The sequence below is a fragment of the Ostrea edulis genome, chromosome 2 (genome assembly GCF_947568905.1).
Source record: "Ostrea edulis chromosome 2, xbOstEdul1.1, whole genome shotgun sequence".
NCBI classification, from domain to species: Eukaryota; Metazoa; Mollusca; class Bivalvia; order Ostreida; family Ostreidae; genus Ostrea; species Ostrea edulis.
The window spans coordinates 57,651,560-57,671,189 of record NC_079165.1 but is presented as its reverse complement, the minus strand read 5'-3'; the positions used below and the strand labels follow the sequence as shown (position 1 = coordinate 57,671,189).

Sequence of the window (19,630 nt, the reverse complement as noted above, 5' to 3'; positions counted from 1 at the left end):
ACATCACCCATCACGGTAAACTCGGAGTGTGAAACTAAACAGTAAGATACAGAGACTGTGTTTGTATGGTTTTATTCTTGATAAAATATTTTCCTACTCTTGTGTGGATACACACCGCATGGTGCAGTACCACAGCACTGACAAAATGTAACGCCCACAGTAATACACGTACAGAGTCGCGGAACAAAAAACGTGTACAGTAGCGTCACGGAACAAAAGTCATGTACAGTCATGTAACAAAAAGAAGTCCTTTAACAGATGTTGGTTGATGATAGTGTTCAAGCACATCTAGAGATATGTTGCAACACACAATCAGTGTGAATCGGCCCATGTTATGATGTCTGTATATAACGGGGAACATCCTATATATCATTGAATGCATTCATGAACATTCTCACAAATGTTAACAAAGTCTGGTTCAAAAGACTATATATATATATATATATATATTTTGTCCCACCTAGAATATTTCCTATAAGTTGCACCACACTCTCTCTGTCCAACTACTGACATTGACAGAGTATTAAAATCACTGTGCTTCATTTCATATATATGTATGCACACCACAAAGTCGTTTCTTATACCACATTCACTACAAGACTTAATCTAAACAGTTTCATGAAGTCATTTGCACAAAATTCACAAAACGTTACACACAGGATGGCAAGCTTTAAGTGGGTACAGTGAAGCTGAACATTGCACATAAGTACGAAACCTGGAATTGGTTTTCTCTTCCACAATAAATAAATATGTCAGAAAAAAAATCTCAACCTGAGGAAATCATGTCATTCAATAAAATAACAAATACTAAAAAAGATAGACATGATATTAGGGAAAGTTGGGAATGAATGCTGTAAAATGTATAAGAACTAGTCAGTATATACACAACGTTTGTTCAAAAGATAGAATAATTCATATATTAATTCATATTTCATAAATATTAATCAAATTATGCTATAGGGTGATTATGGCTAGATATAAACAGCTATTAATCTAATAAATATCCTATCATATACAGAACTGCAAAACAACTGTAATCTCAACAATTAGATGTAGCATACTAAAATTTAAGCCAGAACTGTCATTAGAAATCCTTGCCCTAAAAGAATGATAAATTTGAGATTTTTTATTGATGGAGACAGATTCCAAGCAATGTAATATTGAGCTGGCAGATTTTGAGTCTTTGAATATCTGTATTTCCAGTCAAATTTAAGACACAGATTAAAATTACAGACAAGCAATACAACATAGTCTTCCCTTATCAGAAACGTTTGTCTACATGGCCCGACTGATTTAGCAGGATGCAGTACAATGTATTAAGCAACATAACTATTTACAACATTGACTGCATAGATTTCATACTGTCTTCAATAAAAGACGAAATATGCTAAACTAAAAACATTTACACCATTAAAAATAGCTATAAGTTCACAATCCTTCATGCAACAAAATTTTACAGTAAGAAAGCTGTATAAAAACATTATGCCAAGCATATAGACTCAAAGAAACATGTTAGTGACATTACTGAGCAGCAATGAGGAAATGGTCTCGGAAAATACACCGGAAAAAATACACCTACCAAGTAGCAAGGTTTAGCACGGACTACAAGTAATACAAGGGTAATGCTAGCTGTTCATAAGAAAATATCATACACATGAGACATGGATAGTATTTAGAACTGAACAGCTTACAGTGTAACAAAAATCATACGAGGAATGTCAGACGAATGAGACAGAATGAGGTGTCGGAATTCTGTGCAATCTTAAGATAGTATAATGACAACAAATTTTGCTGCTGCTACATTCCAAGACTTTAGAATATTATCTAGCATCCTACCTGCTATAAATTATCTGCAAAAATGTTTAACAAGAAATCAAGAACAGAAATCCTTATCTACAGTACACATAGTGCAGATGAAAACCACAAAATACACGATCCAACAAAGAAAATCAAATGATCTTAAGTGAACCATATATCATTTTGTTCACACAAAAACATGGTTTGAAATTGAACATAAAAAGGAAATACTTTACAATGTTTTGACTATATTGCATTTACTGGTACATGCTGATATCTTTAGTAATAACATGAGTCAACACTAAAAACAGTGGCCCTCATTCATGTCATGTGACTGATCACATGATCCTGAGTTATTCCCCATCTTGTCATCCCCCACCATGTCCAGCACAGCAGGCAGTGCCCTGGATCATAACTTGAGGAATCCATCACCATTTCAAATGATAAGATGATGTAGATGTCTATGTACATGTCTGTCCCCCCAGAGTCCCTGGTGGTTGGACATCCCAGTCACTAGGGTCAGTCAACAAACTCTATGTAGTTCTCCGGAATCAGTCCCCGCTTCCCATTCAGGGATCCCTCCAACCATCCAGGTTCCTTGGATTCTCTCACTATATAAAGAAGTCAACAAATACTTCATCTCTCTACTGTCTGAAAATTTTCCACTTTCAACCATACTTGTATAAGAAATCCTACTGAATTTTATGAAAATTAACAGTCACCTGGCTTTGGAGATTGTATTGACTGTTGTCAGGTTGTAGTTTGTGGGGAAAAAAGGTTGCTAGGCACAAATTACTGGGTAAATAAAACACTACACATTGAAATTCATTGACAATAGGAAATCTGATTAAGATAATGACTAGATAACTGTTACAACTCATATCAAACTACAGGCCACTCAAAAAACCCAGGTTCAACATATCAAACTACAGGCCACTCACAAAACCAGGTTCAACATATCAAACTACAGGCCACTCAAAAAACCCAGGTTCAACATATCAAACTACAGGCCACTCACAAAACCAGGTTCAACATATCAAACTACAGGCCACTCACAAAACCAGATTCAACATATTAAAGGCCACTCTCAAAACCAGGTTCAACATATTACAGGCCACATATGTAAACTTGATAGAAAATGGAGAAAACAAGAAGCTCACAGGCTTTATTGGTCACCTGAGTACTAGTAAAAAGTATCACTACTCCCACAGGCCTTATTGGTCACCTGAGTACTAGTAAAAAGTATCACTACTCCCAAGGGCTATGAAAAGTAGAAAAAATTTCCTATTATGAATATCTAAGCTAAATTCTAATGTTCAGCAACAGTATAAGATGTGTTCTTAAAACTTCAATGCCCTCAAAAGTGTATACACTCATGAAAGGCTTTACACAATATAATATGTGCATTAAAATTAAAAGATATGACTAATCTGGACCCATACAAGAGTCAAAACCCTGGGTTGTGAAATTCACCATTTTTTGAACATCCTTTTCTGCTTTTCCTAAGTATGCATTTAGATTTTATACAGTATCAGCAAACATAAAATAAGTCCTTCAAATCATTATCATAATTTTGACACCACCCTGAAACCAAACCTTTACCCCTAGGATCATGCAATTTACAATTTTGGTAAAGGACTACCTACACCTTCTAAATATCCATTGAGTTTCAATTTAATATCAATAGCACTAAAGAAGATATCAATTAAAGTTTTTACATATAAACACCGTATACTAAGTTTGGCCTAGCCCTGGGGTCAAATCGCCTACCCCGGGGATAATGAAATTTACAATTTTGGTAGAGGCTTTCTTGCTCTACATCATTATACCCCCGCAACAAAGTTGTGGGGGTGGGGGGTGGTGGTATACTGGAATTGGGTTGTCAATCCGTCTGTAGATGCAATGGTTTCCAGGCTCTAAAGTGTTATCCTTTTCACCTACAGTCACCACATCATACATATGGACTACCCAAGGGACGAAGATGTTCCCTATCGAATTTGGGGTCAAAAGGTCAAGCGCACTGGACATCGAAGTAGCAATATGGTTTTCGGGCTTTAAAGCATTATCCTTTCTACCTACAATCACCATATCATACATACATGTATGGACTACCCATAGGACGAAGATGTTCCCCATTGAATTTGGGGTCAAAAGGTCAAAGGTCAAGTGTACTGGACATTGATTTAGCAATGTGGTTTCAGGGCTCTAAAGCGTTACCCTTTCCACCTACAGTCACATTATCATACATATGGACTACCCATGGGACTTTGGGGTCCAAAGGTCAAGTGCACTCCTAGAGAAGAGACTACCCAAAGTTTTGTCATGCCCTTTCTTTTCTACACTCAGGAAAGAGGTAATTTATACCTATTAACAACACTCTTTTGGAGATTGGGGTAAGCGGGGGTTATTCTTAGTGAGCATTGCTCACTGTACCTCTTGTTATGCATTTAGTTTTTCTTAAATATGTGTTGTTCTAAAGAAGATTTTTGAAAATTGGTCAATTTTGGGCAGTTTTTGCCCCACCCCTAAGGCCCCAGGGGTGCAGAAATCCTATAATTTACAATCTATGTCCCCCTTGTTATAAAGAAGCTTCATACCAAATTTGAAAAGAAATGAAAAGGTATTTATCAAGAAGTTGAAAATTTCTATTGCTCACACACTAAATAACTGACCATTTTGGCCCCACCCTAATACCAAAACCCCCACCCCTGGGATCATCAAATTTACAATTTTGGTAAAGGACTACCTGCTCTTTCTAAATATCCATTTAGTTTCAATTTAGTATCAATAGCACTAACGAAACGAAGATGTTACATGTATTTAAGTGTTTTACACATAAACACCATATACTAAGTTTGGCCCCGCCATAAGGTCAAAACCCCTAACCCGGGAATCATGAAATTTACAATTTTGGTAGAGGCCTTTCTGCTCTACATCACTATGCATTTAGTTTTTTGTTTTTTTTTATACACATGTACGGTTCTAGAGAAGAATATTTTTGAAAATTTGTCAATTTTGGGCAGTTTTTGCCATGCCCCTTGGGTCCTAGGGGTGCAGGAGTCCTGAAATTTACAATTTATGTCCCCCTTGTCCCAAGGATGCTTCATACCAAATTTGAAAAGAATTGGAATAGTAGTTATCAAGAAGAAGTTAAAAATATTCAATTGACGCACGACGGACGACAACCAATATATTGCAATAGGTCAACTAAGTAACTCAGGTGACCTAAAAACCTGGTAATGATACCTGACATGAACCTGTACAACCACATACAACCTCCATGAAAGTCCAGAGGCTACCTGTATTAATACATGTTCATAGCTTGGAGAGGTAATTCATGAACTCACCATTATGAATGATGACATTTGGCTCAAATGAAAGTTCTGATTCATTGTCTGCCAGGCACTGGTACAGTGTCCTAGCTATCCTGTAACCAAAGCAACAGCATGTTAAACTGTATTAAAATCAGATCATAAATCTATCATACAAACGAAAAGAGAGAGAGAGAGAGCACTTACCTCTTTTTGGTTTTGTTGGTACTATTGGAATTTCCAACAGCTGGGAGACTTTCTGACAAACTACCAGTCATGGATGATGTCCTAGAAATAACCATAACAATGTCTTAAAATATTAGAATTATACAAAAAATAATTGTGTCCAATTTCCACTATTTGTCTGCTTGATATTTGATTATTTCAGTGTTACAAATTAAAAGAAAATAACGTTGATTATGATTTTAAAATCCTGTAATAATACTGATATACCATATAAACTAAAGTATTTGTGAAGTTGCAAGATGGAAAAATAATAAAATACAAAGAATTTTATACATCAAGAATGGGACATGCACAAATCAGTTAGCAAAAGAATTTGGTAATAAATTAAAATCAATGTTAATGAACATGCACACCTGGGGTAAGAAATAAATTAACTGATAGACATACACAAAATATAATAATAGGTAAAATGCTCCGAGTAAACATTTATAATTGAAATCTAACTCTTTATTAGAGCAGAAAATCAAATATGTAAGATATGTGTGTACCTATATATTTAGGGATAAATACAGTCATAATGCCTAGGGTAGAGCTACAATACACTTTCTATCCTAGTAATTCTATACTTTGTATCCCAGGGTAATATCTACAGTAGTTTCTAGTGGGTGCATGCAAAAATATACAGTACTGCAAATGTGAGGAAAACAAAAACACTGTACACCAGTGGGTAAAATCATAAAATGGTCACAATACAAATTGACATAAGTACAAGCATTACCAACAAGTGACACGTGGGTTATATGTAAGAAGTCTACACGGACTGATTAACATACAGTAAATAGAACACCGATTAGCTACAAGAGGTGTACTGATTGGTTACATGTGGCAGGGGTTAGCTTACATTGACGCTGCATAGGAAGAATCATTGGAGCCACGTTTCTTGATGCTTCCACTACGCAAAACAGAACAAAAATTTCATGTCCAAGCAATAGCATGATGCAAAACGGGTTGTTTTTAACACTCTGGGGACTCTTAAGTACTACAGGATAAGCATACAGGCATCTTTAAATCTGCTTTTTTTTCTGGACCTTTCCACATGCACATTATGTTTCACGATTCAACCCCAAAGTTCTGTGTGCAATTCATCTATCTCCATCCTACAGCTGACCTATTACATGACGGTTCATGCGTCAGCACGGATAATAGAATTTGTTTCAGTAGCCTGACAGCTGTTGGAAATACACTTAACATCCTCAAGAATTTTTTTTAAAATTATCAATGTTTAGAAGAAAAAAAAATACTCAGAGAAAGCAAAAAACAGATAAAGAAAACATTAACAAGTAAACTTTCTGTCTCAAAGCAGACAGTATGTTAATGAAATCTAACAGCAATCAGGTGTTGGGGGTAACAGTACATGCTGTGTGACCGGGAAGTGTGTGTGAGGGTGAGATTAGTAACAAATTCTGGGATGCAAGGGATTTTCTCTGCCACACGATTTAGATATTATAGACAATTCAAATATATAGGGCAAAGTGTCATCATCATCCAAGAGTAGTTGTTATGACAACAGCCTTGTGACATACTCCAGGTAGCCTCATCATTACAACAACAGTCATGTGACATCCTGTTATTTTCATTTTCAAAAGACAAAGAAGACGAAGTCATATACCAAACAATATTTCATTCATTGAACTGTATACCTCTCAAACACTTTGGCTTTGGACGATATCCACAGAGATCTGCGCAGGGCCTGGTCTCTGAGAGACAACAAAACAATTACAACACAGAAGTGGGTAGCAGACCTCTCTCCTGTTTCAGGAACAATTCATCCAATTTTTATAGGAAGTTCAAAAATCCAGAAGAATAAAACCTTTTCTTCAAATGTCAAATTTTCTGGACTGTTTGTTGACTGAACTCTTTAAAATATATCTGTATGTCTGACAAGACATTGTAACTTGACAGAAAATTTGCATAGGGAGGGATTACATCAATAATCAGAGTGCCAAAAGGTCAACCATTCTGTGAGCTAAATCATGGGGTTCAGGACAGGGATTAAAATGTCACAACAGAGTCAGTACTTACAATGTGGGAACTTCTGTGCCAGAAATATCATTCATAAATTTGCTGGCTGTAACAGAAAATTCAGGCAGATAGTTGTTGCAATTCTCCTGATATAAAAATCTGTTTTATTCTTACCATCTATAATAATTGTATGAATAAAATAAATATTTTTATCCTATATACATCATTATCAATTTCTTCAATAGAATACATTAAGAAAATGTAGTTGGGACTTCTCACTTCAACATATGCATGGTATTCGAGATATCAATGTTCGAGATACTGACGTTCAACTGTTACACAATTTTCATTAATTTGTCTCCTACATACAAAACAAAGACACTGAAGTTTTGCTGACTGACCTAATCCTGATACACCGCTGAACTGCAGGGGGATGGCGGGGGCGGGGTTCTTCTTGTGACTATCAAACTGGGGGAGAGGCGATGACATGGCTGAGGCACTGTTAGACAAGCTAGAGTTCAGGGACTCTGAACTGTCACTACTGCTTCCATGGGTCTCAAAACCTACAGATAATACATACCATTATAAATAATGCATACCATTATACAGTCTAGTGGGGAATATAGTCCAGTTGACCAAGGTTTGGTTCGTTAACAAATATCAAATATGTTAAACTTGAGAGAAATGAAATGGCTAAAAATGAAAGTCTTTTACAAAGGAATGATGAAATCCTATTGACTATTTTACAAAGGAATGATGAAATCTTGTTGACTATTTTACAAAGGAATGATGAAATCTTGTTGACTATTTTACAAAGGAATGATGAAATCCTGTTGACTATTTTACAGCGGAATGATGAAATCTTGTTGACTAACTTTAGATTTATTTATTGTGGAAGAGAATAAGTCTGTATTTATATGTAGGCTCTAATTTTTATGCACTTTCTTATTCACTTGTTTTTATTTTTTCTTGCATATTCATATCCTAAATACACTTTGTTGTAGTAAGAGATATGGTTTATTCTACAGAGAGTTTGTTGTAAAAAGAGATATGGTTTATTCTATAGAAAGTTTGTAGAGAACTCACGTTCTGTGGCTGGATTGTAAATCTCCACAGATCTGAGTTTGGTTTTCTGGGGTACAAAAACTGGAAGAGGTGGGGCTTTGTTCATGTAAATTGGCTGTGGGTTTTGACTAGAAACATCTAATGAGGTATGATTCACCCCAGGAGTAAATTTGTCAGTCACTGATTGAGAGGCACTGGGAGGGGGACAGCGAATCTCACTTGGGTCTGCATCTTCCGGTGGTGTTTTAAAAATCTATAAAAAGACAATTCAATTTTTAAAAAAAAATCATGTTTCATGATCTATGCATTAGAATGCATCTATAAAATATTTGTACATTCATACTGGTATTTATATATCTAGATAAATACATTGCAATATTAACAGTGTATATTTGGATTCTGAAATACATTAATTTTAGAATTTTTTTTGGGAAAAAAGCAATAAATTTTTGTTAATGAAACATTGTTGTTACGTTAGTTGTGTCATATATTTTTAGTTATGGTTGCGATGAATGACTTTCTCCAACATATGTGTAAATTCGAAGAATTGAAATAATTCCAAAAACCAATGCTGTATACTAATTTATTATGTTATGTATGAGATCTTATGTATCACATACTTTTTCATAATTGTTGATGAGGATTTCCACAATAATGTTCAGGAACTTGATGTCCATAATGGCTGCCACTGATTCCTCTTCTGCTCTCATCAGAGTTGGTCCAAAACAAACACCAAGATTTGCCACAGTCATCAAATTCTTGTCGCTCAAATCAGCCACCCTGGAAAACCACAAACAACCTACACTAACAGCGGCAGTCTGATGGAGATTGGCAGTTTTGGACACAATACATGTATAACATGAAATAATTTCTTTCCATTATGCAACAACAGTGAATGCAATGATGTAAAATTTCCCCACAATTCTATTTACACAAATATTGTTGTCTGATCTGGTCGATAATAATGGTCAATGGATTGAAATAGATATGCTCATACTTTCTTAAATGGTCAACCAATAGGTCCAACATTTCAAAGTTGGCCTCTGGGAGTTTGTGAACAAGGGTGTGGATATCATGGATTCGTAGTGTCTTTGATTCTTGTTCTGAAAGGAAAGAAGCAGCTAATTAAATATTTCAAAACTTACTCAAATCATTGTCTGTCATCCAAAATATACCTTGGAAAATTGTAGCATTGATTTAGAAATGAATATTACATGTTGATTCCCTATGCTGTACTCAAGAGTGATTTAAGAAAATGGCAATAAAAAGATTGTTAGAAAACCCAACAGGAGGATCCCTGTAAAAATCAAATAAATCCCAAGGAAAAAATCAAACAGATGCTAAGTTAGGCCAATTCAAATTAATTGATAGATTACCATCCCTGCCTGCCTCTCAAAAAGGGCCTGCCCTAAATTTTTTTTATTTTCGCAAAAATTGCGATTTCAAACAAACTTGCTTCCCAGTGACATGAGTGAATGATTAAAGTCACAGAATGTTGGTTTTATATCCTCTACCAAGGATTCTTTGAATGTTAACTTGATTAACACTTTGTGTGATGCCTTTAGTCATTAATTTTTTTCTCGGAAATAGAAATAAAATCCTCCCACCCGCCCCATAGTTTTTGTGACCCCGAATGATAATCTACTAATTAAATTGAATTGGCCTTACTATAAAATCATTCATTTTTCAAGGGGAGGGGGTGTTCTGTGGTTAGGGGGAAAATTACAGGTGTTTGAAGTCTTGGTATACCATAGATAGTTTTAACTTTAAAGGGCATGTCCATACCACATAATCAATGAAAATAAAAATGCTGTGAAAATTTGTGATTTCATTTACAGCTTGATCATAAAATGATTAAATGGGTGTATAAAACTGTAATTCAAAACAAATCATCTTTCATTTCAAACCAAAGACTTCATGTATGCCTTTTCACTTGAAGACGAAGATATTCATCACTGTGCATCCACCCAAGTAACACACTTTATGTATCAGATTTTATAACTCAATACATGTCCGTCTACAGACATTTTGACATGCATGGCAGTTGGCATGGAAGTGAATGTAGAATTCAGTTGGTAGGTACATATAACAGCACAGAGAAGGGACAGTATAAAGCAGATTTCAAAAGCCATATGTGTGACTGTTTTAAAATTACACATTACATGTATACGTAATTAACAGAATCAAAACCCGTTATATTGTCAAATAATTAAATCAGTGTTATCCCAAACCCACAAACTACAACTATTTTAAATACTCCAGATACAGGTGACTCTTAATGGCTAAAAGTTCTTAGGACGGCAAAAAAAAAAAAAAAAAAAAAAAAAACCCACTCCATAGTTCAAACTTCATAGTTCAGGTAATCCTGTCAGATATTGATCACTTCAAACAAAGAGTTTTAATAAAATTACACACAAAATTATTGATATCATATATTATCTACTTATTTCCTAGGTAATACAAAAATCTTTGAACAATATTAATGTACTCTTCATCAATAAAATGTCTGCAGTTTGCATTATATGTTTTTATATTTTAATTAACATTAAATATAATGAGTGTCAAATAAAACAAAATTACAATGTACATTGAACAATGAGGGTTTCATCACTACCAATAGGTATGTACATGTATTATCAAATTTAAGTCAATCATATTCAAGAGAAGAATCAAAATAATGTACCTTTCTCCTATTGTTGTTTCAATATTAGTAAAACATTCACTTTTTCAAACTATTATTTTCACTTTCAAACTGATGAATCTCATTAATTTATTTTATCAAACTGATACACATGTATAACAAGCTTGAGAGATGAATTTTTCAAAATGTTATCACACAAATCCTAGCATTTATAAATTTGACCAATTATTTAATATACAAAACAACAAAACATTGATTAAATTCTGTGTAATTATAAAATCACTATGGAAAGGGTTAGTTCCCCAGTTTAAATAACCCCACAAAATAACTTTTGGTTACTTTTTCATGCACATTTTATAAATCTACTCTTCTCAATGCGATCTTTATATAGCAAGAATAAACATTGATTGATTGATCATTTTCTCTAGGATAGTACTTAATATCTTTGCCTTGCAAGTATTTGAAATACATGTATATTTGTACATTTAGAACTTGTTATATTAAATTACCTGTTGAAGTTCGGGATAGTATGAGGTACCAATAAAAAATAGAATTTGTGAATTATGTTTCAAAAATAAAATGGTGATGAGTTCCATCACTTGTTTATTTGTATTGATCTGTTTATTTAGCATACAAGATTATCTTTATGCACCAAAGTATTTTTATTCCTATCCAAATGTGTACAAGTTTGAACAAGATTTCATCCCACAATATACACTTCTATCAATCATTATTGGGAGATTTAGTTCTCCTACTAGCTCATTGTCTACATGGCTACTTTATATTTTCATGCATAAACTATATCTAAAATTATATTTATTTAGTAATTTGTCTCGATCATGTTAGTTTACAAGAATACATTGATTAAAAATTAATTTCATCCTAGTATATCATCAATAATTCCCACTGACTTATTAATTTGCCCACTGGAGTTAAAGTGAGAATTCAGCTGTACACACACACCATTAGGACATGGGACTCTGCCAACCAATCAAATTTTCTCAGACAGTATCCTACGGAGCACCAAATTAAAATACACTGTATATTCTTCAAATCATTTGTACCTATGTTCAAGTCCATTGTACCCATCTCCGAATGAATTGTACCTATCTCCGAATGAATTGTACCTATTTCCAAATGAATTGAAGATGGGTTTAATTCAATTATGCCTATCCTTAATTCATTTGGAGATAGGTACAATTATTTTAAAATAGGTACAAATATTTGTTAATTTGGCATTTCATAGTATCCACATAGTGCTAATCATCAGCATGAGAGCCGGCTTGTAAATACAAGGGGTACTTCAAATTATACAGAAATGTAGAAGTGGGACCAAAATCTTACTTTAAGGATTTTGTGAGTATATTTGCTTAGGTTGTCAAGGAAAAAATCTGGACTGGATATTCGTTTCAAGGGATCAGAGTTCCAGCCATCAAGAGTCACCGGTCTTTTCATTGTTACTGGTAATTTATTATTCTCACAAATACTAGATGACCCCAAAACAGACATTGGCATGAATAAAAAGTATTAGAGAGGAAGAAAGTCAGCACTAAACTCCTATAGAATTACCTTCTAAACCACGAGATTCTGAAATCATACACAGACTTATATAAAATCTATCAAATTTTCCAGAAGAATCACACTGAGATGGATTGTTTCCCTTGTTATGTAATTCCACGATCACCTACACATGTACTTACTAGCTGCTGCAATCAAAGGTTTGTGTAGTTTGAAAGTCATCAATGGTTCTGGCAGTGATCTGAAATGGAAAATTCAAATAGTGCACTTATTACAATGAAACAGGGAACTAATGCTCCTTTATAAATAGGTACCATGTGAGGCAGAAAGTCTTTATTTTGACTTGCACCCCATACAGTAAAACCTATACTTAATTCATGAATTGCACTTGAAAATCAGGTTAGAAACATACGCAAATTAGGTAGGTTACAGAAATGCTCATGTGCAGATTGAAAACTATGTACGGGTAGAGTTTGCTAACAAAATTCCATGTGTGCAAATGTTTAATGTTTGCTCACTTGAGTTCTCATGAGCAAGAGGTGAGGTTTCTATATATTGATAGCTAACGTTAGCAAATTGCTTGCAATTGTATTTAGTTCAAATTATTCATGTGAGCTTTAGATGAGCAATTTGAACTTCGATTTTATCTTTCTATGATGTTAAAAAAAGATGAAGTCCAATTTGCTCACGTGGGCAACAAGATATTATAAGTTGGTCTATAACATATTTGATATGGAGTATCCATCATTGTTTTTAATTGTAATCATTTATTTCGATTACATGTATATCAACCAATATTAGCAGAAATCTATCTATATATGTCCAAATGTTAAACTTTGAAATTTTGTAATCCCACTAGAATTTGTCATTTCGGCCCTCCCTTATTAATATTACCCCGGCTTGTTCCCTATGATCTGTTACAGAAGTTGTTTGTTAATGCCACAGCGTTCTGTGATTTTTTAAAGGAGTTTGTTACTTTTGCCTTGTTCTGGTGATTTTTTTAAGGAGTTTGTTACTTTTGTCTTGTTCTGGTGATTTTTTTAAGGAGTTTGTTACCTTTGCCTTGTTCATAATTTGTAACCAGTGGTTTACTAGTGGTTTGTAAATTGTTTGAAATAAATTGCTTGCTTCTAAATTTGGTGGAAGTAATTTGGTTGTTGTTTGTTTAGATAGATCTCATAAAATGGTCTGTTCATGTTTGGTTAGATAGTACTATTTAGTTCGTTAACATCATCTGCATGTGGATTTCTGTACTATTAAACCATTTTCAAATCAAATTGGTTTTCAATCAAATTGTTAAGAGTAGTTTGTTTGCCCCCTTTTTTTCTTATGGGTATTCATTTGCATCATTTTGAAGTGTTTAATATATATTTAGACTTCTAAATCTTGAATACAATTAATGTGCCTTCAAATTTTTTTCATTCATTGTAGTTACCGGTAATGTCAATAAAGGAAAAAAAAAGGATTCCATCTTTCTTGTTTTTTGATGAAATGAGCATTTTGTGAGCAAATTTCCTCAAGCAGGCAATTTGTGAGCAAATTTCCTCATGTGAGTATATTGTGAGCAAATTTTCTCATTTGAGCATTTTACCTAAATTGCATGTTAAACTGCACATTAGGCTCATGTGAGCAAAATCATATTAGTTCTAACATGAGCAATGCCGATGCATATTATGAGCAAATTTTGGTATGGGGCCTATCAATATCTTACCTTAGATAATTTTTGACAGCACTTGTTAAAGTCTTTATTTCAAACTGGTTTGGGTCACCAATATCAATTTTGTCTCTTTTCTTTGGATCTGAAATAATCGCAGTGTATTTATTACAGGAGTCTAGTTTATTGTTATTGAACAACCTCTAACATATATATGTGACTTTCTTACCTAAGCCTTGTGACATTAGTTTGTTTACTTTTGAGTTCACTCCAACCAGTCTGTAGAGACCCTGTTCTTGTAGACCTGCAATAAGCAATTTTCCTTTATTAAATGATTGCTCCTGATGTCAAAGATATTGTCTGATGCATAGAAGAATGCTCATTGTTGCCAGACTCTCAAAGACATAAAATGAAATATGGCCCAACTGCCAATTAATCATCTACCAATTCAATATGAGTTCAAATTCTAGAATTGGTACATTGTACTTGAGAGAGAGGACTTGCTAACAATTAGTTTACTCTCTTTAAGAGTTTGCACCTCTGTTCTGAACTCACCAGGGTGTGGGAACTGTTTGAAAAAAGTTCAAAAACACCACATGTAGGTCATTACACAATTTTTATCATTTTTGAGCATGAGGCTCTATATAGGATTTTAATGATCTCAAAAGATTTTTTTTTTAAATTTTGGTATTATCTCCACCTGGAATGGGCCATGGTTCACTAAATTTCATTGAAAAAGATTGAGCGGTTCCAAAAAAAACCCCAAAACAAGAGGCCCATGGGCCACATCACTCACCCTAACCATAAACAAGCTTGAGCAAAACTATCATTATACAAGTAGCTTAGTTCAGAAAAAAATTGACTAAAATTTCATTAATCATAAAACTTGAATACAAATTTATTAATTATCATATGCTGTTGTAGATGGATCTGTTATATCCGAAAGCTTTCAATAAAATCTCTACTCTTCTGGCCCAGTGGAACATTTGTTAACAAACATTTGTAATTTACCCTTATAATACCAGCCATTTTTTGCAGATTTGGCCAGATGGGTGATCAAGATTGGTCAGGTGTGAAAAATGACTGACCCACTGGCCAGGTGGGAAATTATCAACCTGGAGGTGTGAAAAACACAAGTGGCCTCTATAATTCCAATGGTTTACCTGTGCTGTCAAGGGTCCTGTGTTAAGTGACATTTGGTTAATTGAAGTGACCCTTCCAAATTTTGTACAAAATGTAATAAAGACATTGGGCATCTTAAATGAATACAGTATCCAACGCCATATTATTGCACTATACTTAGCATACTTGATTCTAACGATCCGGTGCACTCTAACACCATACTATTGTATGGATATGTGAGGAAGTGAATAAAGAACAAACTGTTGATGATAATTATCAAAAGATAAATTAATTTTCTTTGTTTCCAAAGACATAAAATTCCAATTACAATTTCATATTTGCTATTGTACTTTTCAAAAATGTCAAAACAATTTGTTAATGACATAAGCAATGGACGTAAACAGAGTGTAAACAGAGGTAACAGGAATTCCAATAATAGACCTGTGTTTTATTCATGTATCCTGTTATAGATTTTCAGTTTAAAATTAGATGATTTCATTGAGAATATTTCTTGTATTAATTATCTGTAGGTACAAGTGGACTAATTTGATCTCCACTGATAATTGATCATAGATCACCAGATCAAAGTGAACAGTACCTACTTTAAGAAAATTGAGATAAATGTCTCTAAATGCTAAATTCTCGGTAAATTGACCAGGTTTTTTTTTCTCGGTCCAAGAGCCAGTTGATTTAGAGTTGTTACATTGCATACCTCTACATATCTATATTTCTGCTCACTGACTTAAATTCATACCTCAACATATCTATATTTCTGCTCACAGACTTAAATTCATACCTATACATATTCATATTTCTGCTCACTGACTTAAATTCATACCTCTACATATTTATATTTCTGCTCACTGACTTAAATTCATACCTCTATCTACATATTCATATTTCTGCTCACTGACTTAATATTGATTCTTTGATATCAGCTTGTCATTCATACCTCTAGCCTCCACTGATGTTATACATCTTTTTATGAAGGCAAATCCTATGTCATCCAGTGAGGCTGAAATAAAATACAGATATATTTATCACTGATAAGGAATTTCATTAGAAATGTTCAATTCTTCTGTTTTAAAAAAACTACTGGTGGTACAAATGTATATTTGTCTGGCTAGTATCTAGTCCAACACTATCTAAAGTTCTATTTAGTATGTGCATGTTTCTCCAAGTATGGATGAATTGATCTGATTATTAAAAGATCAAACCTTAACCCGATGGTTTTAGTTAGATAACATTTTGTCTTAGTTTAATACATATTATAACTGTGAACGATGCCTGTGGTCTGACACACCTATAATACATATTATAACTGTGAACGATGTCTGTAGTCTGACACACCAATAATACATATTATAACTGTGGTCTGATACACCTATAATACATATTATAACTGTGGTCTGATACACCTATAATACATATTATAACTGTGGTCTGATACACCTATAATACATATTATAACTGTGGTCTGATACACTTATAATACGTATTATAACTGTGAACGATGCCTGTGGTCTGATACACTTATATTTATATTACAAATCGTATTTTCCTCTATGAACTAACAAATGTCAGCAGGTGACACAATCCGTTCATATTGACTATGAACGGATTATAAACTAGTTTAAGGCATGCGACTGAGAGAGCGTAATGATTTGAAAAAAATACCTGTTTTACAAAGATCTCGAAAAGTCACACCACGAATTAAGATTGTGAACTTACGTGGATTATCATCCCAATCTTGTGGTCTCCTAGCTTCAAAATACAGTGCACCATGCAATGTTGATAAAAGGCAGGGTAAGACGAAGTGTTACGTCATGTCTATGTATTGACGTACGTCACAATACGACTGACATACGCGGATTTTAGTTCATTTTATGTAGCAAAATATTTCATGACTTATAGAAGCAATGTAAAACAAGAGGTACTGTGAGCAATGCTCACTAAGAATACCCCCCGCTTACCCCAATCTCCCAAAGGGTGTTGGTAATAGGTATAAACTACCTCTTTTCTGAGTGTAAAAAACAAATGGCATGACAAACCGAACCATATTGCTACTTCGATGTCCAGTGCGCGTGACCTTTGACCTTTTGACCCCAAAATCGATAGGGAACATCTTCATCCCATGGGTAGTCCATATGTATGATATGGTGACTATAGGTGGAAAGGATAACACTTTAGAGCCCGGAAACCATATTGCTACTTCGATGTCCAGTGCGTGTGACCTTTGACCCCAAAATCGATAGGGAACATCTTCATCCCATGGGTAGTCCATATGTATGATATGGTGACTGTAGGTGGAAAGGATAACGCTTTAGAGCCCGGAAACCATATTGCTACTTCGATGTCCAGTGCACTTGACCTTTGACCTTTTGACCCCAAAATCGATAGGGAACATCTTCATTCCATGGGTAGTCCATATATATGATATGGTGACTGTAGGTGGAAAGGATAACGCTTTAGAGCCCAGAAACCATATTGCTACTTCGATGTCCAGTGCGCTTGACCTTTGGACCCCAAAATCGATAGGGAACATCTTCATCCCATGGGTAGTCCATATATATGATATGGTGACGGTAGGTGGAAAGGATAATGCTTTAGAGTCCGGAAACCATTGCGTCTACAGACGGACGGACGGACGGACAGACGGACAACCTGATTCCAGTATACCCCCCCCCCACAACTTGTTGCGGGGGGTATAAAAAACGGCGATTTAGTAAATGAATATAAATATAAGAACTGAACAGCATTTTTGAGTTGTTCATGGTAAAAATGAACGGATTTGGATTGAGGCAAATTCTCTGTGCGATTCACAGAATATGCCTCAAATCCAGATCCGTTCATATTGACCATGAACAGCTCAAAAGTGCTGTTCAATTCTTAAATAATACATATTATAACTGTGAACGATGCCTGTGGTCCGACACACTTACAGTCCTCCGAGGAAGTGTTTGGTGTTGTATAAACTGGTTCTCTGCCATCCATAGCATCCATCCACTGCTTTCTGTCATCATCTGACAATGCCTGGAAAGTCAGTATGTCTGCCCTGCAAAAGGTCAAAAGCCAACTTTACTGTGGTTTATCACAGATATTTTCTTATGTTATTTCATTCATAGAGGTAGGAAGCTCACCAAACATCTATCAACAATTCTCATTCAAATGTAACCAAAATACCTACTAACATTTTTACTCAGGCTATGGAGACCTTGGGGTTAAAATTTACTATACACAACAAATTTACCATGTTTCCCGTGTTTTATTCGCACAATGTACTATATAAAATATTTTATCAATTATGCAAGTTAGTGAATACATGTACTAACAAACTAGATGTATAGGCACGGCATGAATGCCCCCACCTGCAGTAAAGTCAAATGTAAGAAATCCATCGAAGTATAGCATTGAATGTGGTATTTAGATTGCATGTTACACACATTTAGTACAATGAAAAACTCAACAACAATCCTTTATATGTTTTAACAGCCATAAAATAAATACAACTCCATCAAAAATCAACGAACTGGAACAAAACTCAAACTCAATCTGTAACTCATCAATATACATATGCATATAAAAAATCAGTTCAATATCTTAAGGTATTTAGAAAAGAGTATCACAAACAGTACATAATACACCTGTGAAAATGCTTACACAGGATGTTTATTTTTTCAGCCATAATTTGTAGAACTTTGCTTCAGGTAGCAACAGACATATTTAGGCTGTGACATACTTTCTTTGCATTGTATGAATAAAGGGTCTTAGCCTAAACCATGACAAGAGGTAGATAGACAAACCAAGAGTTTTGTGTGTAAAATATTTTCTCAAATTTGACCAAATTCAACAACCTGTAAATATTTTAAAACATCAAAGAAAAGAAAAAATTATTGAGAATCAAAATCCTTGTATTATGCACATCTTCAAGTTATTTACAAAGATCCTAGCTTCTAAACTGTGAGAGGAGTTAAAAGGACAAACCATGCCCTTTATTTAACATATTTCCTCAAAATGGACTATGTTCAACAACCTGTAATTGTCTCAAAAATTGAAGAAAATCAATATCCTTGCCACATGCACATCTTCCATACCCATACAAATACTCTTTAAAATAAAAAGGTCCAAACTTGAAAACTGTGGAAGGAAAAATAAACGACAAATCATGTACTCTCTCAGGGTTTGACATTTACTTTTTTCAGCACTAGACCATATATTTCCTAAAAACTAACAAAGTTCAACAATCTGTAATTTTCTCAAAAATTGAAGAAAATCAAAATCCTTGCCACTTGCACATCTTTCATACCCATACAA

General features: G+C 34.4%; 1 protein-coding gene across 5 annotated transcripts in view; it reads right to left on the bottom strand.

The window, feature by feature from the left end:
* Nucleotides 1-53: 53 nt before the first annotated feature.
* The window catches only part of LOC125681976 (rho GTPase-activating protein 26-like), a 32,651-nt gene continuing 13,074 nt past the window's right edge, over nucleotides 54-19,630 (bottom strand). For 2 of the 5 annotated variants that reach the window (XM_056154558.1, XM_056154559.1), the window contains 15 exons: nucleotides 18,259-18,371; nucleotides 16,269-16,331; nucleotides 14,424-14,498; nucleotides 14,252-14,339; nucleotides 12,723-12,781; nucleotides 12,592-12,609; nucleotides 9,379-9,484; nucleotides 9,002-9,161; nucleotides 8,403-8,634; nucleotides 7,718-7,879; nucleotides 7,377-7,422; nucleotides 6,995-7,051; nucleotides 5,316-5,396; nucleotides 5,145-5,224; nucleotides 54-2,408 (listed from right to left, as the gene is read on the bottom strand). In XM_056154558.1, the coding sequence (XP_056010533.1) occupies nucleotides 2,317-2,408; nucleotides 5,145-5,224; nucleotides 5,316-5,396; nucleotides 6,995-7,051; nucleotides 7,377-7,422; nucleotides 7,718-7,879; nucleotides 8,403-8,634; nucleotides 9,002-9,161; nucleotides 9,379-9,484; nucleotides 12,592-12,609; nucleotides 12,723-12,781; nucleotides 14,252-14,339; nucleotides 14,424-14,498; nucleotides 16,269-16,331; nucleotides 18,259-18,371 (1,432 nt within the window). In that variant the 3' untranslated portion in view covers nucleotides 54-2,316. Of the gene's footprint in view, nucleotides 2,409-5,144; nucleotides 5,225-5,315; nucleotides 5,397-6,195; nucleotides 6,247-6,994; nucleotides 7,052-7,376; nucleotides 7,423-7,717; nucleotides 7,880-8,402; nucleotides 8,635-9,001; nucleotides 9,162-9,378; nucleotides 9,485-12,591; nucleotides 12,610-12,722; nucleotides 12,782-14,251; nucleotides 14,340-14,423; nucleotides 14,499-16,268; nucleotides 16,332-18,258; nucleotides 18,372-19,630 lie in introns of all 5 variants that reach the window. The other 3 variants (XM_056154560.1, XM_056154561.1, XM_056154562.1) reach the window with 3 other exon arrangements.